The sequence below is a fragment of the Oryzias melastigma genome, linkage group LG1 (genome assembly GCF_002922805.2).
Source record: "Oryzias melastigma strain HK-1 linkage group LG1, ASM292280v2, whole genome shotgun sequence".
Classification (NCBI taxonomy): domain Eukaryota; kingdom Metazoa; phylum Chordata; class Actinopteri; order Beloniformes; family Adrianichthyidae; genus Oryzias; species Oryzias melastigma.
Genome location: NC_050512.1, coordinates 8,384,063 through 8,405,985, shown reverse-complemented (window position 1 = coordinate 8,405,985; position 21,923 = coordinate 8,384,063). Strand labels below are relative to the sequence as shown.

The 21,923-nt window shown below is 42.2% G+C and overlaps 1 protein-coding gene across 4 annotated transcripts in view; it reads right to left on the bottom strand.

Moving 5' to 3' along the window:
• LOC112137456 (complement C3) overlaps window positions 1-21,923 on the bottom strand; it is a 217,125-nt gene that overhangs the window by 45,432 nt on the left and 149,770 nt on the right. For 2 of the 4 annotated variants that reach the window (XM_024259794.2, XM_036211617.1), the window contains exons 13-29: window positions 18,011-18,110; window positions 15,034-15,128; window positions 14,761-14,952; window positions 14,490-14,645; window positions 14,223-14,352; window positions 9,549-9,617; window positions 9,212-9,409; window positions 9,021-9,138; window positions 8,824-8,912; window positions 8,601-8,740; window positions 8,131-8,343; window positions 7,794-7,857; window positions 7,593-7,682; window positions 7,310-7,516; window positions 7,142-7,217; window positions 4,121-4,280; window positions 3,932-4,027 (exon numbers count right to left, since the gene is read on the bottom strand). In XM_024259794.2, coding sequence (XP_024115562.2) covers window positions 3,932-4,027; window positions 4,121-4,280; window positions 7,142-7,217; window positions 7,310-7,516; window positions 7,593-7,682; window positions 7,794-7,857; window positions 8,131-8,343; window positions 8,601-8,740; window positions 8,824-8,912; window positions 9,021-9,138; window positions 9,212-9,409; window positions 9,549-9,617; window positions 14,223-14,352; window positions 14,490-14,645; window positions 14,761-14,952; window positions 15,034-15,128; window positions 18,011-18,110 — 2,193 coding nt within the window. The remainder of the gene's footprint in view (window positions 1-3,931; window positions 4,028-4,120; window positions 4,281-7,141; window positions 7,218-7,309; window positions 7,517-7,592; window positions 7,683-7,793; window positions 7,858-8,130; window positions 8,344-8,600; window positions 8,741-8,823; window positions 8,913-9,020; window positions 9,139-9,211; window positions 9,410-9,548; window positions 9,618-14,222; window positions 14,353-14,489; window positions 14,646-14,760; window positions 14,953-15,033; window positions 15,129-18,010; window positions 18,111-21,923) is intronic. The other 2 variants (XM_036211616.1, XM_036211619.1) reach the window with 1 other exon arrangement.

Genomic DNA, 21,923 nt, shown 5'->3' with positions numbered 1-21,923 from the left:
CCAAGGTGTCTTTGGATTTGGTTTCAGTGTTTTGATTTTTAATGGAGCTACTATATCAATGGCAGACTTCAGTCTGTCATTAAAATCATCAGTCAGAGAATCGCAGGACACTGGTAAAGTCTGAGCATGAGATTGGTTTAAAATATCAATAAAATTTGCTGCCACTTCAGAAGTTATATATCACTTTGTCACAGTTCTCACTGAGGCCTCCTGATGGATAAAACCAGTCACCTTAAAAAGCACACAATAGTGGTCTGACACAGCCAAGTCAACAACAGAGGACACGCCAGCAGACAGGCTGTAGGTGATGACCAAGTCCAGGGTGTGTCCTCTGTTGTGAGATGGCTGTGCCACATGTTGGGTAAAGCCCAAACAATTTAAAATATTTAAAAACTCAAAGGCAAACGGATCATGACGTTTGTCAAGATGAAGATAAAAATCTCCAGTCAATAAAATCCTATTATGCCTTAAAAGAATGATGGATAAAAACTCAGAAAATTCTTGCGGAAAACATGTGGGAGGATTTGGTGGTCGGTAAACAGTGACTGCTAAAATAGGTGGGTTACTGAACAGGAAAGCATGATGCTCAAAAGAAGGATAATCAGTCAAATTAATGGTTTCAGTTTTTATATCATGTTGAGCAATCGATGCTGTTCCACTACCTCTCTTTCCTTTCCTGATAAAAAAAATTAAAAATTAAAATTAGGCGGAAAGGCCTCGGTGAGAATCGCAGGTACATCAGTACCAAGCCAGGTTTCAGTTAAAAATAAACAGTTCAAACATGGTCAACAATCAGGTCATTAATTACAAAAGATTTATTTGAGAGAGATCTGACATTTAAAAGAGCCATGGTTAGTGTAGGAGGTGAATCCAATGATGATTTTGTATTTGATTTTGTTTCTGTATTTGGTGATATATGTATATAATAGAGACATCTGACAGAAGGAAGACATGACTGTGGATGATTGTGATATCTGCTAGTGATGTGTACTGGAATAGAAGATATTGATACGGAGGGATTGTGAGTGCTTTGGTCAATCCGTCAGCTGGAAGTTGCAGTGTAGGAGTGAAGGGTGAGTCCTATATTCATCCTGAGGAGATGGGAACCTGCATGATTTGGATGTAAGCCTTCCGATTTGAAAAGCTTTGGGGTCTATTGTAAAATGTGGTAAAATTGTCAATGTAGTGGATATTTAAGGAGTGACGGTAACTTTTTAACCAGATGTGGAGCTGACAGATTTTTGAGAATTTTACATGGTAAATGGCGTATACTTGTATAGCACTTTCTACCCTCCTTCGAGGGCCCAAAGCGCTTCACACTCACAGACCCATTCACCCATTCACACACACATTCATACACTGGTGGTGGCTCCGTTGCCGACCACTGGCGCCAACCTCCCACCAGAGGCAATTCGGGGTTCAGTGTCTTGCCCAAGGACACTTCGACACATGGGTGGGCAAGGCGGAGTCGAACCCGCTCACTTCTGATCAGGAGTCGACCGCCCTACCACTGCACCACGGCCACCCCTCTGTAACGGGGTGCAGGTAGTGGTCCAGATAGGATACACTGTAAGTTTAACTGCTGGATGTGGTGAATGAGATGGGTGAAGTCTGTTTTCAAAGTCTCAGACTGATGGAACTTAATGTCATTGGTACCTGCATGTGTTACAAAGGTTGAGAAAGAGGGGTGTTTACTGGGGAGCTGGTGAGAATAACTGTGATGGAGTGTGTGTGGCACCTCTGGATGTTGGTATGCCGGACGATGAAGTGTCCCAGGATGAGGACGGGGCAGTTTGCAGGTCCGGTGGCCAGTGTGGAGGTCCCAGCCGGGGCTTTTAACCCTTCCGCTCTCTTTGGGGTCCAGTTGACTCCAACCACATATTGATATGTGATTTCTTCCATGACAAAGGTGGACAGGATTTTACGTCTGTCATGGACATTAGCGAAACTCAAAAATCAAAGATAAAAAAAAGTTCAGCGCACTGTCTTGGGGGGTCCAGATGACCCTACTTTTAATGTAAACATACTAAGGAGAGCGGAAGGGTTACAGCACCTGAATGACGCTGCCTGACAGGCCCCGAAATCGGGTGAAGCTTCGCCAGAGGGTCATCTGTTCTCCGAAGCCTGGAAAGGCTCGCTCGAGCGTCGGGTTACCGCCTCGGCAAGCAGCCGTCGGCGTTTCACTCCCGTGGTGGAGACCGGAGGGATAGCAGCGGGGCCGCCGGGGCTGACGCCACTGCTCCGGGGAAAGGTGTGCTCCGGTATGGCTCCCGCAAAGATTGTCCGGAGACAGCGTCTTGATCAGGCTCAGTCAAAGTGGGCCTGGAAGCAACAGTGGACGCTGCTGTTGGATCCAGAGCCTCGATCGTCGCTGCGGAGGCGAAGGCTGGAGAAGCCGTCAAGTCATGTCCAGGAGCCACTTCTGGAGATGAGGCCGCTGGAGGTCCACGCTGATGCCATCCTGGTCGTGATGGGTCCCCATGGTTTATTGGCCCATCAGCAGGGCCCAGCTCTTCAGCCAGCTGAGCACAGCGGTTGACAAGAGCCAAGCTAGCATCCCGTTTCGGCCGATAGATCCTCCAGCTGCGGCGCGTCACCTCCGCCCATGACTGCTTTGGTGTAGAGCTGAGAGCTGGGTCCCTCGGGTCTTGGAGATCAGGTGGAAACCTAAGTGACTCTCCTGGGCTGGAGTTAGCTGGTGCATGGAACTCGTCGGCTGGGTATAGTTCAACGCCACCACGAAGCTGCACAACACTGCTGACTGCTTTTGGAACCGGTGTAGTGGGCTTCGGCTTCGGTAGCCTTTCCTCCAGACCATGGGAGTGTCGGTGACAGGGAGCGACTATGATGACTGGTCTATGATGACTGACTACTGGAGGTATGTTATATAGTTTGACTGGGATGCTGTTACAGAAAGTATTTTATCGATTGATCTGTATTTTTCCGTAAGCTCAGATCTTAGCCTTTGAATGGTATCTTGCAGTTGGCAATGATCCGAGTTGCAATTTCCGCAAGTAAGAGCTCTAGAATCCTGGTGGGGTAGAGTATCCGCCATATTTTCAGCCAGAGGTGTAGATTGGAGAAACATACAGCCAATATACAAGGGGATGTACGAGCACTTAATTAACAACACTTCTGGACCAGTCCCTGCTGCACTGTCATTCAAAAACTAAGTTGTTCAGATTCTTTACAGAGAAGACACATGGTTTGAACGATGAGTGAGAGAGAGAGAAGCTATGCATATACATGTCAACAACCCCTCCATCAATAGAAAGAAATGCTTCAGACACCACTCCTATTTACCATGCTGCCCTTTCACTAGTTCCAAAGAAGACCTTAAATCCAGCTCAACCACATCCAATGACCATGTGATGGGGTAGGGGATTACAAGAGGAGAGATGAATACTCTGGTTTCTCATCTTTGATACCCTTTCATTTGTTATTTGGATGAGCAGCAAAATGTTTTAAAGGACAAAAATTTAGACTAATTTCTATAACTCGACCTCAAGGCTTCACCACCTGGATAAATGAGAACCTTCACCGACAGCCTAACTGTACTTGATCCGGGAAGATGATGCAATATTGTTATCATGCAAACACTTTTGGGGAAAAAATGGTAAATGGCGTATACTTTTATAGCGCTTTCTACCCTCCTTCAAGGGCCCAGAGCTCTTCACAGTCACAGACCCATTCACACGCACATTCATACACTGGTGGTGGCTCGGCTGCTGAACACTGGCGCCAACCTCCCACCAGAGGCAATTCGGGGCTCAGTGTCTTGCCCAAGGACACTTCGACACATGGGCGGGCAAGGCTGGAGTCGAACCCGCTCACTTCTGATCAGGAGTCGAACGCCCTACCACTGCATCACGGCCGCCCCCAATGCTAAGAAAGAATGCAAAAAAAAGTAGATTTAAGATGAAAAACTCACGTTAACGGCTGCTGAGCAGAGTGTGCGTGACTCCTGCATGGCAATGAGGCAGAACGCTGTCATGGAGGCATCGGAGTTGGAGCCAAAAACATCACCCTTGAGTGCACACAAATATACACAGTGGTTTAACATTGTCTAAGTTGGAAACTTGGTCATGAGCAATTGAAGAAGATCAGTGGTTTCACTTACAGTCATATATATTGCAGAGACTCTTCCAACTTCTGTGAACATGCCATCGGGCTGCTGAGCTTTGAGGATCAGGAACTTCACAGCATCACAAATATGTTCCTTTTTGATTCCCACCAGGTTGTTGGCCATGGAAAACACTTTGACAACATAAGCTGTTAACCTTGTGGAACAAAGACAATGCGGTGGTTCAGTTTCACAGATTACATAGTGTGTCAATCACACTCTCTACCTTATTCCAGAAATTTATTCCCAAAGCCTCGAGGCTTTAGGCTTGCTAATGAACAATTAACAAAGTGAACTTTGTAGTAGATTCAGATAAATAAAAATAGTCTCAAAGGGTGACTGTGATGCAGAATGCGAGCGGGCAACCTCTGACTGGAGGAATCACAGGGTCTGCTCCAGCCTTGTCCATCCATGTGTCAAAGTATCCTTGGGCAAGATACTGAATGCTAATTTGCTCCTGCTTGATGTAGGCACCAATGTAAAACTATGTTCACACTGCCCTCAGCAACGTGCATTCAAATCAGTTTAATTTATTGTAATTTCTATAGCCCATTTTATAGCCCATTCAAGCTTCCAGTTTCAATGAAAAGTCTATGTATACACACATAGGTGTGCATATTAGGTTTTTACATTAAAAACTCATATCCATGCATAGCTACAAACATTTTTAGATTGTTTTTCAGGCTATAAAAGTCTCTGAAAGCTCAACTTGAAAATATCTCAAGGATTAAAGATCTGTTGTCTAAGCAGGACGTGGAAAAACTAGTTCATGTGTTTATCTTTCATCAACCTAACTACTGTAACAGTGTTTTTACAGGACAACCAAATAAAAATCAATCAGGAAACTGCAGCTTATTCAGAACTCTGCTGCTCAGGTTCTGTCAAGGACCAGAAAGTAGACCAGTAGATCAGTCCAGTTCTGAGGTCTTTACACTGGTTACCTGTCTGTCAGAGGATAGACTTTAAAGTTATGTTACTGGTTTATAAAGCTTTGAATGGTTTAGCACCAAAATACGTGACTGACCTCTTGACCCAGTATGTACCAGCCTGACCTCTCCGGTCATCTGGATCTGGACTTTTATCAGTTCCTAGAGTATTTTTACTATCTTTTAATCTTATTTTAATGATCACAATATTTAACTATTTATCTTGGTTGTTTATTTTAATTTTTTAATGTATAGGACTTCCAATTGTTTCTGTAGAAGAAATGTGCTATACAAAAATATGCAAAATATCCCAAAGTTTTTTAGGTTTAAGTGTGATCCAGCCCCAGCATAGCTGTCTGTCTGCAGGCATATTCATGGCGTGAGCTCCGCTGGACACGTCGCTGCATCGAGCTGCAGCCAGAGAACGCGGCGGCAGTAACAGACTGTCAAACTATCCACAGAGTATCCCGCTTTTCTCAGTCTTTAAGGTTTTAAAAAACAAAAGTTAATTGGAAATGATAAATCTCTATTTCATTTATTACTGCAGTTCAGCAGAAGAGGAAAAGATTTGGTCCTGACAAAAAATGAACATGAAAGTGTTATGGAAATTTTATTTTTGAAGTTTTTTATTTTATTTAACTAAATGTTGATCGAAGTTTTGAATTTAAAATGCCCTTCACTTGCACTTGGGCTTTTGTTAGGCATTTTGTTACAGCCTTTTATTTTTATGAAAGTTTACCTCAATACAATGTTACAAAATAAAGTAGTTCTGATAAAAAAAATATTAATTTTGCCATTCTTGATTTCATAATTAATGTAGACCTGCTAAATTCCACGAAACATTTTTGTCACCAATTTATTTCATAGACTGATTCCAACATTTTTACAATTTTTGATGCTTTTATTTTGAAACTGATTTTTAATGCTAGACCATTTGATACGTTTAATCGTCCAGCCACCTTTGCAACTTATACTTTTTGGTCGCAAAACGGAATAGAGAAATCGTTCAACCACCCCAGAAGCTAAGTGACTGAACGGAGAAGAACCAGCAGAACCCGCAGGTTTCTGGTGAGAAACCTCCTTCCCTTCTATACCTGGCTGCAGATCTCGCCTCCACAACCTTCCTGAAGCATCCAGCCAGTAATGGGCTTAACCACCTTTCCTGGTCGAATCAACCAGACCCAGATCTCCAGACTGCTTGGTGAGAAGTCAAACTTCGCTCATACAGTCAACTGCTGGTGGTTAGAATAAAGATGAACTATTTTCTCAAAAGTAACATCTTTGCCCCGTTTTGAATTCCTCCTTTTAAGGATAGCTTATTCTCAGCTCAGTAACGACACACTTTTATGCATCCACACATTTAGCATTCCTCACCTCATTATTTCATGTCTTTCCTTCTCATTTATCTATTTCTAGTTATTAGTTGAAAGCCATATTCTATGTTCCACATATGTTGATTGCTTTCCATGCATTTACGTCCAAAATTTCTGCTTGTTTAACCTCATGTTATTCAATAAATATTCAAAAGGACGTCATTGTTCAGATATCATTATTTTTCTTCTTTGTGGTAAAGTCAATTCAAAGGGTATGAACGACCTAAAGTTGAGAGACTGATTAATTGATTATTACTGTATTGACTAGAGGTAGCAGCTGATCATTAATGAGTAATATTTTCCTTCATTACGAAGGTCGTGCCCCGAGGATATTTTTACTAAATCTCAGTTTAATAAAATTCATATTTTTCAACCGACTTTGGGATTAAATACTTCATGTTCACCCCTTTCACGCTACATATTATTATAACAAATATTAATATTGCTGTTGGCATATGCTCAAATATTTATTTACATCAGTAGCATATAAATCAATTATTTTTAAAAATCACACAATTTAGTTTCCAGATCTACTTTAGATTGTGTCTCATAGTGAATATGCACCTAAGAGGAACATTTCAGACCTCTCCATGATTTCTAAGTGGGAGAACTTGCAAAATCACAGGGTGTTAAAACACTTATTTGCCTCAGTGTATATTGATGTAAAATTGGGTAGATTCATAAACTGATCAATGGATGCATATTGACGAAGACCTCACCAGGTGCTGCTTGAAGTCCTAGGATAAACGGCAAATGAACCATCACTTTTTAGATAGGCTAACTCGTTGTTATAGCCTGTAAAGAAAAATAGGTTTTGGGGTGGAGAACGACCTATGACTTTCCCTTACATACAATTTAAGCTTTTGAACTCAGAACTTTCATCTTACCAGTTTTTATGTGCTGGAGGGCCTCAGGCCGTTTCTGAAAGCCAACAGCTTCCCATTGGTTTGTTTTGTCCAAATATGTGGTTGCAATGACAGGCAGGGTCATGTGGATCATGTTCTGCTCTCCACAGCCAGAGGGTTGATAAATCAGAGTACCCATAGACTTTCCACTGATGGCATTCTCCACCAGACCAGAAACTTGTTCTCGGCCTGTGTGCAAAAGGGCAAACAAGTGGATATTATCACCAGGAAGCATGCAGAGCTCAGGTTGATGATGAAAACTAACCTGTCACTGAGATCTCAGTGCTTGTAGGTGAGTTTGGAATCAAATTACGTTCAGAAATGTTGCTGTTCAGAACTTCCACTTGTTCACCGTCTACAACAAATCACAGTTTTGCAGTTGTAGATTGCAGAAGTCCATAGAGATGGTAATTATAATGTTAAATAAATTACAATAATACATGTCAAATATACGTCTTGGACTCACTTTTACCCTTATGAGCTGGATCCAAGGTCACAGTTTCTAAAGCTTTAACTAAAACTCCTGGAGGCTGAGAAGGAAAATATTAGATGATAAGCTTATATTTGGCTCATCATACTGGTGTTTTAAGAGAATTTTCGTTGTATTGGTCAGTTTAGTTATCTTTAAGAAAACCTTAAACCTGTTTGTAAGATTTGGTCAATATCATGCAATAGTTTTTTTTTATTCCACTTAAAGTGTGAATCACAGTTGTGTGATATTTGTACAATCAGAACAGCGTCCAGTCTTGAGACCTGTCAATAGAAATAAATTCGGAAAGTGAAAAATCAGCAGACTGACTTACAACCACCCGCAGACTTTTCTCCACTCCATCACTCAGGGAGGAATCTTTGACAGCAGCTTTGACCTTGATTGGAAGAGTCCCCTCCTTCATGGGAATAATGATAAAGGGAACAGATCTTGTGCTCATTTTCCCAACTTGTACCTCCTGTCGATATTTACCACGTTTAAAAGCTGCGCTGCACACGTCATTTTCCTCGGCTAGATCTATACGAACCTTAATAGAGACAAAATGGAGGCAATTCAGACTCATTCAACAAATAAAGATGTATGGTAGAATGAGGGGCATTTTTAGTCTTGTGCCAGCATTCACAATCATTGTTTACTCTTCAGACCGCAGCAAGCGGCTCAAAGCCCATGGTTTCAGTATCAAAAGGAAACACTGACTAATATTCAAATGTAGCACAGATTGATCAAGTATTTTATTTTACTCATGCCAAAGTTTCAGTCGTGGTCCGGTTTTGCTGCACTCACGGTTATGATTTCTGGTCTGTAGTTGTGCAGAATGGCTTTTATTTCCAGCTGTTCTCCCCGAACAGCTGAGTACGGCAGCCGGAGGTCTATGAAGAAATCTTTGCGGACAATCACCTCCAGTGGCTCTCCCACACAGATGCCTTCAATAAAAACCAAAGGAATCAAGCCTTTAGAAAAGTGGTGGTAGTGGGCTGGTCATATAAGGAGATGACCATTCACTGACCATGTGTTCTTGACAGACTGATTCCAGTGAACTCCCAGGTTGTGATGGAATCTTGCAGAGGAACATCTCTCAACGTAGAAGTTGAGTCACTGAAGCACAAAACAAGGTAGGGGCACTTTTAGAGACAGTTGGCTTGGGGTGAGGGTGGGGGGGTTACAGACAGATGGAGTAGTGTCCCTCCTTGACGGTGTACTCACCAGTTGGGTGTATTTTTGGGGCATTCTGGCAGGATAATGTCATTCCACAGCCAACTTTCCGGGAAATTGCTGCGAGTAACAATGTCATTGCTGTCCATGTAGCTCTCATCAGTCTCACCTGGAATACAGAAAGTAACTTTGAAGTGTTTGTTTGCATGTGAACGGTCACTGCTGTTGATGCAGAATCTTACTGCGGGCCAGATGCAGGCTCTCCTCTTTCTGTTCGAGCTGTTGTTTTTCCATCTCTTTGCAGCAGGTGAGGAAGGCATCGACACAAGCCTGACCATCCACAATGTACTCAGAGCGACGCTCACATGTGTATGAAACTGGAGAGTTTTTCATGCCGTCCAAACAACAATCCCTCTGTAGATCTTCCTTATACTGGCTCACTAACCACAGCAAAAAGTTTAGAGGGAGTCATTTAGGAGACAAATATTGTGCATAAAGTAGAGATTTTCTAATTTAAACCTGTTTTTCAATTCTAAGAAAGGACAACGCATGTAATATTTGCTTCCTTGAGCTTCTCACATAATGTGGTTCTGACATCCATGATGGTCGAGGCGCGTCTTCTCCTGGATGGTGCTGCACATTTTACTTCTGAAACAACAAGAGTAAAAACAGATGGGCAAAAAGAAACCTGAAAAGTCCTCAGATATCAGCACTCTGTCAAAGAAGTAAACAGCAAAGACACTTGGAAGGCTCTTTCATAGTGAATTAGAGACGTAAATGTGCTCTAACACCCCCCACCCCCTGTTTTCCTTCAGTTGTCTTCTATGGTTTCATGCTGACTAGACCCTCCGCCCCAGGTTTTTGTTTAAAAAATAAATATATAAAATAATATGTTTTATTTAAAAGCACCTTTCAAGGCTCTTAAGGTCAACAGATAAAATACAATAAAAGACACAAGATAAAAAACAAGATAGAAAATATTGTTAAGGTGCTATTGACATGTATTCTTATAGACAAATTTTAGTTGAGATTTGAAGGTGGACATGGAGTCCAAGTTTCTAAGATCAGGGGGAAGAGAATTCCCCAATCTGGAGCCAGAGCAACTGAAGACCCTGCCCCCATGGCACTGAGGCAGGGTAAAGGAACAGACAGGTGAAGGGAGAATGAGGATTGTTTGGCAATTTTTATAAGTTCAGACAGATAGGGAAGGGAGAGGTTGTTGATGACCTTGAAAGTGTACAAATGATTCTATAGTTGATTCTTGATTGAACCAGGAGGCAGTGCAGATGCTTCAGGATTGGGGTGATATGGTGATGGGGGTCTTGGTTCTGAACACTTGAAGTTTGTGGATGGATTTGTTGGGGAGGCCAAAGAGGAGGGTGTTGCAGTAATCAATACGACTGGAGAAGAGACTGTGGACCAGGGTGGAGGCAGAGTGGGTGTTAAGGGAGGGCCAGAGATGGATCATATTTTTTAAGTGGAAGACGGATGACTGAGTGATGTTGCTGATGTGGAACTGGAAGGACAGAGAGCTGTCCAGAACAACACACAAACTCTTCACCTGGGAGGAGGAGGGGACTATGGAGTCATCAATGGAAAGAGTCAGGTAGATGGCTTTGGAGAGGGTTGACTTGGTGCCAAGGAGAAATTCTTCAGTTTATTGTTGTTGATCTTCGGGTAGTTTGAGGAAAACTGGGATCTAAGTTCAGACAGACAGGCTAGAGGGAAGAAGACAGAATACTGGAGGAGGGATGAGTTGACAAGTAGAGTTGGGTGTCGCCGGTGTAATGGAACTGGATGTGAATTTTCTGAAGATCCTTCCCCATGGAAGGAGATAGATGATGAAAAGGAGGGTGGCAAGCACAAAGCCTTGGGGTACCCCAGAAGAGACTGTGGAGGGCTAGTACCAGAAGGAGTGAAGCTGAACAGACTGAGAGCGGCCAGACAGGTAGGATGTAAACCAGTTAATGTAGGTGTGAGTGATTCCAATGATGCCACAGACTGGATATTTTGCATCTGCCATTGAAGCAACCCTGCTAGTAAACAGTCTTTTTTGGGGGGAGTGGGCTCAGCCCCCAATGTTCCCAGGTCCAGGAAACACCCCTGGGCCCATTACTGTATCTTTTTTTTTTTTTAAACTTGTCCTGTCGAACAGCTGAGCAAACCGATACGCATTGAGAGCCTCCTGTGTTAGAGAGATTTTACTGTCACAAACCCCTCCACTCTAACATGGTGGAGGGGTTTGAGTGCTCGAGGGATCTCAGGAGCTTTGCTGTCGGGGGCTTTTGCCTCTGGTAGGGTCTCCCTGGCAGACAGGTCCTGGGTGACGAGCCAGACAAAGAGCAGTTCAGAACCCCTTCATGGACATCGAAACCAGAGATCCCGCTACGTCGCCCGGACTGGCATCATCGGGACCCCACCCTCGAGCCAGGCCTGGGGTTGGAGCTCGGAGGTCTAGCGCCTGGTGGCCGTGGCTCCTCCCATGGGCCCTGGTCGGGTCCAACCCGAAGGAGCAACGTGGGATCACTCCCCAGTGGGCCCACCACCTGCAGGGGAGCTCTGAAGGGGCCGGTGCATTGTGGTTTGGGCGGCGGTCGAAGGCGAGTGCCTCGGCGGCCCAAACCAAGGTCATGGAATTTGGCTCTTGGGACATGGAATGTCACTTCTCTTGGAGGGAAGGAGCCTGAGCTGGTGTGAGAGGTTGAGAGATACCGGCTAGATATAGTTGGGCTCACCTCCATGCACATTTGGGGCTCTGAAACTCAGTCTCTTGAGAGAGGCTGGACTCTCTACTACTCTGGAGTTGCACTAGGTGAGAGGCGGCGGGCCGGGGGTGGGCTTACTCATGAGCCAAGTGTTGGAGTTCACACCGGTGGACAAGAGGGTCGTGTCCCTTCGCCTTTGGGTGGGGGACAGGTCTCTGACTGTAGTTTTGGCTTACGCCAAACAGCAGTTCGGAGTACCCAGCCTTCTTGGTGTGTCTTGAAGGTGTACTGGAAAGTGCCCCAACAGGGGACTCCGTCCTCCTCATGGGGAACTTCAATGCCCATGTGGGCAATGACAGTGGCACCTGGAAGGGTGTGATTGGTAAGAATGGCCTCCCTGACCTGAACCCGAGCAGTGTTTTGTTGTTGGACTTCTGTGCACCTCATAGTTTGTCCATAACGAATACCATGTTCGAACACAAAGGTGTCCATCAATACATCTGGCATCAGGACACCCTAGGCAGGAGATCGATGATCGACTTTGTAGTCATTTAAGGCGATCTCCGGCCGTGTGCTTTGGACACTTGGGTAAAGAGAGGGGCAGAGCTGTCCACTGATCACTACCTGGTGGTGAGTTGGATTCGCTGGCGGGGGAGGAGGCCGGAAAGACTTGGCAGACCTAAACATACTGTAAGGGTCTGCTGAGAACGTCTTGCTGAGCCCTCTGTCAGGAAAGTCTTTAACTCCCATAGCCGGAAAAACTTCAAGCAGGTACCGAGGGAGGTTGTTGACATTGAGTCCGAGTGGACCATGTTCTCTACCTCTATTGTCTCTGCTGATTTCCGGACCTGCGGTCGCAAGGTCTCTGGTGCCTGTCGTGGCGCATCACCTGAACTTGGTGGTGGACACTGGAAGTAAGGGATGCCGTCAAGCTGAAGAAGGAGTCCTATCAGGCCTGGCTGGCTTGTGGGACTCCAGAGGCAGCTGACGGGTACCGGCAGTCTAAGCAAGCTGCAGCCCGGGCTGTTATGGAGGCAAAAACTTGGTCCTGGGAAGAGTTTGGTGATGCAATGGAGAAGGACTATCGGTTGGCCTCAAAGAGATTCTGGCAGACCATCCGGCGAAAGCAGTTTTCTGCAGGCACCATTTTCATTGCAGGTGGGGATCTGCTGACCTCAACTGGGGACATTGTCGGGCGGTGGAAGGAATACTTCGAGGATCTCCTCAACCCTGCTGACACGCCTTCCGTTGAGGAAGCAGAGGCTGAGGAAACTGGGGTGGAACTGTCCATTACCCAAGCTGAGGTCACTGAGGTAGTCAAAGAGCTCCTCAGTGGATGAGATTCGCCCTGAGTACCTCAAGTCTCTGGATGCTGTGGAAGTGTCTTGGTTGACACGTCTCTGCAGCATTGCGTGGTAGACAGGAACCGTACCACTGGACTGGCAGACTGGGGTGGTGGTTCTCCTTTTCAAGAAGGGGGACCGGAGGGTGTGTTGCAACTGCCGGGGAATCACACTCCTCAGCCTTCCTGGGAAAGTCTATGCCAAGGTACTGGAGAGGAGAGTCTGTCCGATAGTCGATCTTCTGATTCAAGAACAACAGTGCAGTTTCTGTCCTGGTCGTGGAACAGTGGATCAGCTCTACACCCTCTTCAGGGTACTGGAGGGTTCGTGGGAGTTCGCTAATCCAGTCCATATGTGTTTTGTGGATTTGGAGAATGCATTCGACGGCATTCCCCGTGGTGTCCTGTGGAGGGTGCACTGGGAGTATGAGGTCCGGGGAGCCTTACTGAGGGCTGTCCGGTCTCTGTACGACCGGAGCAGGAGCTTGGTTCGCATGGCCGACAGTAAGTCAGACCTGTTCCTGGTGCATGTTGGACTCTGGCAGGGCTGCCCTTTATCACCAGTTCTGTTTTTAGTTTTTATTGACAGAATTTTTAGGTGCAGCCAGAGGCCGGAGGGGATCTGGTTTGGGGACCACGGGATTTTCTCTGTGCTCTTTGCAGATGATTTGTTCTGTTGGCTTCATCAGGCCGGGATTTAATGATGGGTGATCATTTTTGCAGCAATCACAAGTGTGTTGATTGCTGTGATAGGTCTTGGTTGCTTTATGTTTTAAAATAATTTAACTGTGCCTTAATCCAAATGGTGTTTTTCCAGATCAGTTCTAATTGGTATGTTTCAGTTTAACATTATATTAGAGTAGTAGAGGTCAATTCCATTTAATTTAGTTAACAACTTTCCCGACAGATCAATCTGGTTGGATCATCAATTAAGTTGATTAAGGATTACAACTTTAAATCTACATGGTCTGAATTGTCCTTTTTTCATCTTAAGTAATAATGGGGTTCTGTGTGTCTGTCCACCTGTGTCTCTGGATCTTGTCTTGTTTAATTGTACGTATACATTTATAAAATCTTTTAGGTTTTTAAGTGCAATGAATGAGCAAGAACAACTGTGTTATTCAAAGTTCGATCATTGCGTAATGTGGAATATTTGCATTAACAGTCTCATTTTGTTTAAATCCAATACAGGAGAAATGCGCTTACCTCGTCTGTTAGCTGTTCCTGATGCAGTACTGGACTCAAATAAAAGCCCAGCATCATAGAAAACACTCAAGCCATCCTTCCCTCCACCAGGAGTGCAGCCAGTGTCATACTTCTCCACCTCATCCCAAATCTGATGTGCAAAAAAAAATCAGATATCCAAAGGTTGTAGTTCAACTTGTACGTTAAGCAGAAATCAAACTGATTGAGTTGGATTTTTCTTTGTTAATCATAAAACAATGAACAGTTTTTAAAGGTACAATTGCCTACTTTTTTCTGTGTGAGTCGGTGTTTGCTGTTTAGGACGTAAACACCTTTGTCTACAGCCACCAGTCCCACGGTGGCACCTGGATCTCCAGAGACCTTTAAACCAAACATCTTTCGGGGTTCATTGGGAACTCCAGGTCTCGTTGGCTCCAATGTCAGCTGCAATTCATGTCACACAGAAGTATATGAAAATACAAAGCAGACTGGAGCAGCAGCAGCATTTTTCATGTTGGCCATGAACAGGGGGATAAACAGCTGCTTGAACATGTCTTACCGAGCCCATGCATGAATCTTTAACATCCACCCAAACTGAATCTGAAACCACTTCATTATCGGTGTGATGGTAGAAGGCAAGGATCCGGAAAGACGGCAGCATCTCTTTGGTAACAGTAATTGTGAGGGAGATCAGCGATTGTCCTTTTGATTTGTAACGTTCAAATTTCACCAGTTGACCTCTGCTTGTGATCTGGAGGAATAGAGTCACAATCAAGCCTTCAGTAAACAGTGAACCAATCATGTTTATGGCTTCAAGGCCAACAGCTCTTACCAGACAAGTGATGTCTTTGGTTCCACTCGGCTTATTGTTCAGAAATAGGTCGATCTTCAGGTTATCACCCAATTTGACTTCAGGTGTGCCCACACCTGAGCAGAAAAGAGCGCACAAAGCCATGCAACAGAATGTGTAATATGTTTTTTCATAACACTCAATATGTTAACATTCTTTGATGTTTATTAGTGATAAGGCTAAGTATCAGTAGCTGCGTTTATATGAGCAAAATGGCCTTAATTGGATCAAAGATCAGATTAAAATATAACTGTGTACATGGTCCTTAAAAAAAACTTTATATGATTATAAGAAACATTTCCATGCACCACGCGTTTTATTGGAGTGAATAATTTTGATATGTGCAGAACTGTCTAAAATGCCAAAAATACTGGTATAAGAAGTAATAGCTAGTTCCTTAGTAAACAAACAAAGATGCTGTATAGAGTGAGATGATCCTCGAATCAGGCTTTCATTATTATTTATGATATTTTTTAGTGACTGTTTGCTCATAGTTTTCTAAATCTGTGCGGGCGATGCAGCAATGTGCATCTTGGCTTCATGTCAACATGTGAGAATGACATAAGCCTTTATTTAGTGTGGACATGGCTGGAAACAGGAATTCATGTGGTTTTTTGCACTGTTTCTCAGGACTTTTTACAGCGCAGAGCAGCATTAGCGTATTCAAAAGCCACCTCCGCCGGGTCACACCGTCCTGAGGTTGCTTAGAGACACAGTTCTCCCGGTAGAGACGGTTTTCCTGAGCCCGGCAGGTCTCTCACATAGAGCAGCCGGACAGACTGCGGTTCAAAGCTCATATCGTAACAAGCACAAGAAAAGCTCTGATAAAACAACAAAAACACCTGAAGGGTTCGTCTGTTTATCTAAAGGATCACCTGTCAAAATATTATGCTGATCTTGCAAACCATGCTAGACTCCTATGGAAGAGACGACAGATCCAAGGAACTTGGGTGCAGAACTCCGGGATTTTTGTCAAACCACTCGGTCCACCGGACCTGGCTAAGCCACTGGAAATCAAAAGCATGAAATACTTCGAGAAGTGTGGGATTACGGATGTCTGAGCCTTTAGTTAAAGCAAAATAAGGGAAATTTGATTTCAAGAAAACAATGTCTAGAATCTACCGCTTCTGAAAGTGAGCTTTGATCTGATTTTCAGCTGAACTGCAGACAACTTGAGCACAATTCACTTGATATATCAGTTGAAGGGCAATGGGACGTGATAAACACAGTCTGCAGTGGTAACTATGACTTTAAGAAGGATTACGTGGCCTTAATCCTGTCCATAGACTTGGTTTCCTAAACTGTGATGTATCACTGATTCTGCACTATTCTTGATTTTTTTTATCCTCTGTCTCCTAATCTTTTATGAAACAATCTGCACAAATTTTCTTTTTTATTGTGTATTTTGGGGATTTTTTTGCATTGATTTATGTAGATTATATTTCTTTCTGGTGATAATTAATGATTATCATCAGGGAAGGTAATTTGCATTGATCAATGCCGAGAGACTGAAATATATTCAGATGGTTATTAATCATCAGGGTATGTTTAGGACTTTTGGTGCTGGTTGGTGCAGGTGATTATTTTTTTGGTGATGATGGTCTGAATATGCTAGGAGTTTTGGTACGGATTAATATGAATAACTTTTCTTTGGAAAAATTACGTCACTGATCTTAAGTAAGGGATAATACCCGACGAAGCGTGCATTATGAGAAATTAAGGCACGACGCAGAGGCCTAAACCGCCTTGGTCATTTACAAAATATATAAACATTTAATCAATATTTAGTACTTTATTCTTGTTGTTTCTTTGGTTTAGCTAATTTTTTCACAAAAAAGCGGACTATTTGATCATCCGTGATGCGGTTTGTTGTCACGGTGATATGGAACATGGCATGAAGCCGGAAGCCGTTACAGACCTCAGCTGCAGCGGTAAAGTGTCGCTGTTTTGAAAGAAAGACCCGGACAAATTAGGATATTTTTCTTCTTTTTCTGACGTTAATCCTTCAGTGAGCAGCTAGAACATATTCAGCTTCTGTCTGTGTTTCATTTCACGGCAGGTTCGTTCTTCTGAGCTGCTCTAAAATGAGAAACTCCCTCTTGTGGTGAAACAGAAGACTACACCTCTCATGTCGAGTGGTGTTTTATTAGAAGGAGAATAACCAATTTGTCAATATTAATTTACCTTACAAAAGCAGAGGAATATAAATGCTGGTCGCTACAATAAGTTGAATAAAGCATCAGTTCAGAGAGAAAGTTCATCCATTACTGCTTGTTTTGTCCAGACGATGAAGGAAAAATGTGTTTTAAAGAAGCCTGCGCAGTGATATCGAACGTTTGGTCTGTGTGACCGGAACTTCTTTTTTAGGTGTGCGTTATTACTGTGCATTATCAGTTTTTAATGCACACCCAGCAGCCAATCAGAATCGAGTATTCACCCAGACCATGGTATAACACTTTTTAATCCACACCCAGCAGCCAATCAGAATCGAGTATTCACCCAGACCATGGTATAAGGATCCTTAATAACCTGAATCTATAATTGTAGGGTATAAATATTTGATTTTAAGTCCTGAACTGAATGTTGATCATTTACGTAAAAAAAATAGTATGGTCAAAGCGGGGTGGGATTATTTAAGTTTGCTTCCTCCCACTCCCTTTCAAGACATCAACTTGTGATTGATTATGTAAGATTTTATTGTACTATTACCTGATTGCTTAAAACTAACCAATTTATTTATTCATTCATTGGTATGTTTTTCAAATGTCATCAGTACAAGTAAAAACTGCTTTCAAATAGTGTAACAGTTTGAACTAAATAGATGTGGTTTGTTTAAAAAAAAATTCATGCACTACGTTAAATAAAATAAATTGAACTCATGGATTTTCTAAATGGAGACTATTTTCTAAGGAAAGATTGATTTGATTTTTACTACATTTTTCAATCCAGCCCTACTTACCAATATGGATGTAAGTCTTACTGTTGGTAGTGTATTGCTTTGCTTCCATCGTGGCTTCAGCTTGTCTTGTAGGGGAAATGTTTGGATCATTAGTCTTTGCCTATAAGAAGCATACAGGGATTGAATTGATTTCACTCAGTTAATCAATTCAAATCAAGGTGGAGATCATTCCGTTGGATAAATGTCAATATTGCATTTTTAAGCTGAAATTTCTGCAATCTGTCACTGTGAAAAACTAATAATAGTAATGGTTTAAATGAAAATGGTTGCTAAAATATATTAAGTATAATAAAGAGAGAGTTTTCCATTGTGGGAGTAATACAGGATTTTGATTGATTGATTAAAGGCTGAATAGTATAAAGTAATCCATTAAAATTGTCAATTAATTGTAAAACTTGAAAAGGTTCATTGATACTGATGTGAAATAAATCACAGGATAATCAGTAATATATTTAGGAATACAAAAAACTGAAAGTCACAAAGTAATTGCAAAATGTTAATGTTGAGTAGCCTAATTCATTTAAACCAGGGGTCGGCAACCTTTAACAGTAAAAGAGCCATTTGGGCTCATTTTCTACTGATCAAAACCTTAAAGGAGCCGCATAGTCTTACTTTAACCTTTAAGAAAATTGCCATTCATGACATTCTCATTGTTTCTTTTTAATTTTAGTAAATATGAATTATGTGAAGTGTTTTTGGCATAAACAAAAGCAAAAATATAAAAAGAAACTACAGTAGCATGTCTCAAAATGGGATTTTTTTTCTTTTACCTTTAGTAGAGACCAAATTAGCGGGAAAAAAAACTAGCTTGTTGCTTAATTACTAGCTGAACTCCAAATTAGCAAAAAAATCCCCAGTAAATGAAATCAGCCAAAAGAGTTTGCATGTTTCTAAAATCAAAGCTGAACTCTAAATTAGCCTAAAAACACCAGTAAATAACAATTAGCAAAAAAAGTTACCCTCTTGCTAAAATATTGGCTAAACTTCAAATTAGCATAAAAAACTCATTAGAGGCCAAATTAGCCAACAAAAAGAAAAAAAAAAATGCTAGCTCAATTACTAGCTTAACTCCAAAATAGCCTAAGATTCCTTAGTAAACTAAATTAGTCGAAGATGTTAGCATGTTGCTAAAATAGAAGCTAAATTTTAAACTATTCCCAAAAACTCGAGTAGATAACAAATTAGCTGGAAACATCAGCATTTTGTTAAAATATTAGCGAAACTCCAAATTAGCATAAAATTCATCACTAAATTAAATTAGTCAAAAACATTAACATGTTGCTACAACAGAAGCTAAACTCATTTTTTTGTGTGGTTTTATTTATAATACATAAAGTTAGGAAAGCAAACAAACACACAGCACGGAATATAACAGCTAAACCAAATTTTCACAGTTAAAAGCACAGCCCTTAGAAAAAAAACAACATGAAAGGCATACAGATGTTCTTTGTTCAACCTGTAATATTTCACAATTATGATTTTGTTTTCAAACAATCCCACATCGTTTTCCACTTTTTGAAAACATCAATTTTCCACTTAAATAATATCTTAATATTTCTAAGGTAATCGTTTCAGAAATCAAAGTTTTCCACATTTGAATTGTAGGAGCTTCATTACCAATCCACTTACATATTATGGCCTTCCTACCTCCTTGTGAATTTTCAAAGGATCTGGTACAAGCCCTAGTAGGCAAAGTTCTGGACTGGGATGGAGTAACTCAAAATTTTTTGAGAATTTCTATCATTTTATTTTTTCTTCAGCCAGAGAGTTACCATGGAGCAAGAGCCACATGTGGCTCTGGAGCTGCTGGTTGCAGACCCCTGATTTAACCAAATCAAAAAGCTGAGCAATCAAAAGGAATTATTAAATGTTTAGGAAAAAAAGACTACTAAAAACATATTTTCCTTACAAGAAAGAGCTAGGTAATTAATAATGGATTAGTTACTTTGAAGTTTTCAACAAGCACATTTAATGATAATTCTAATTAAATAATAACAATATATTTTAAAGAGCAATTTTATGTTGAATTTTCATTAAGGAACAGATGTAATCTCGGAACTTAGCTTCAATTTCAAAGTTCAAAATAACCATGGTTTGCAACAAAAAATATATTTTTAACCAAAACATTTAAGGGTTGGGGTTAACAGGATATACAGTTCTAGCTTTTTTTTCACTGAAATTATACTTTAAAAAAAACCCAATGCAGCATTGATTGAAAAAATGGAAACTCATCTTACTTCTTAAAATAACTAAATTGATTGTATTTCATTTAGATTAAATACAATTGAATTAAGTATATTCAGTCAAGATAAAACTAAACTCAATTAATTAAACTTTCATTTTCCATTGTTGCCCTTTAGCTTGATCTATTTGTGGATTTTACAGGGATAATATCATAAGATAAAAGCATAATCAGTTTTTCACTCATTGTTTGCAAACAATTGATATCTACCGTATTTTCACGACCATAGGGCACACTGGGTTATAGGGCGCAGTTTCACTTACTGGTACTTTATCTGTATTTAACAAATAAGGCACTCTTGACTATAGGGCGCAGGCGTGGTAAAACTAAGGCTGGTCACCGAAGTTTGATTTCAAACAGAAACAGTTATGATTTATCCAGCTCTACTGAAACCGAAAGCAGCTGCTGCAAACAGTGCAGCAGTTCATTGAAGGTCTATTGGTCTTTGGACATGTCAATCATTTCTATTTTCTTCAGTATTGTGAAGTTTTAATGAATCCCTTTGCTTTTCCAGCCATAGTTGGCGGACTCACATAAAGCAGCTATTGAGGTGAGCACGAGAGCTTGTGCCTCGTAGCGCTTGAAAGTCTGACTTCCTTTCACAGCAGATCACTGAGTTTGACAGGTGCTGCATCGCATCAGCCAATCAGGAACTCAGCTTTTGGCACAGGCTGTTTTCAATTACCCGATCGGAAATAAAGAAGTAAAATACAAATCCGTTACGACTGTCTGTGTTCTGTTGCAGCGCTGCGGTTCTGTCTGCAGACAGACAGGCATCCCCCCTTCAGCGGTGTCTGCTCGCTCCACACGCCGGGGGAGAGACAGGTGCTGCAGGGGGTGGGAGGGCAGATAACCTGCTTGGCTCTCCTGAACTCTGATGTTTTGTTTATGTTTGTCGAGACAATTATAAAAAAAGTCCCTACTTTTCCTCCTCTTGGGTTAATGCGGGACAGCCTTTATCTCAGTCACAGAAACAGCGGAAGGCCCCGCCCCCGGCCAGACTATGATTAGCAAGTAAGAATGTTTAGAAAGCAATATTAGTTGTAGGAACGAGCGGTACGGGCCGCTGCGCACGACAGCAGCAGGAGTCGCCAACCCAGCGCTTCATGGTGAAAAAAAAGCACAATTTATGTTTTTCTATTATCTGTTAGATCACGGTGATTGGAACTGCCTAAAACCAACGAATCGGTGCTCCCTGCTGGTGCACGCGCTCAGCCGACATACAGACGGCGGGCCCCGGGTCCACCACCCGCCAAGGCGGGGTGTTGCTGGGGGGGGTGGGCTGGGAGGGTGTGTGTGTGCGTTCGTGCACCTTTTGTCTAAAAACATAGTTGCGCTGGTTCAGCTTTTTTTCTCTGCTTTTCCGCATGAATTGGGCGGGTCCTCGTGCACTCCTCCACCTGCTCCATTGACAGGTGAAAACGCGCGCGGGAGGCAGAGCAGCAGATCGTCTGACGGTAGAGAGAGACTTTTACTCTTGTTATTGATCCAACAGGTGTTTATGCTAGCGGTACACACGTGGAGCACGTGACTAATGTGTTGATTATCAAAGAAAAGTTCCGGAAACTTTAATAAAAGGAAGAGAAATGAATATGGATACCAGCACTGTAAAAAACAATGATCACATAAAATTAACAGCCTGAAAGTTCACAAGTTGCCTCAATAATGACA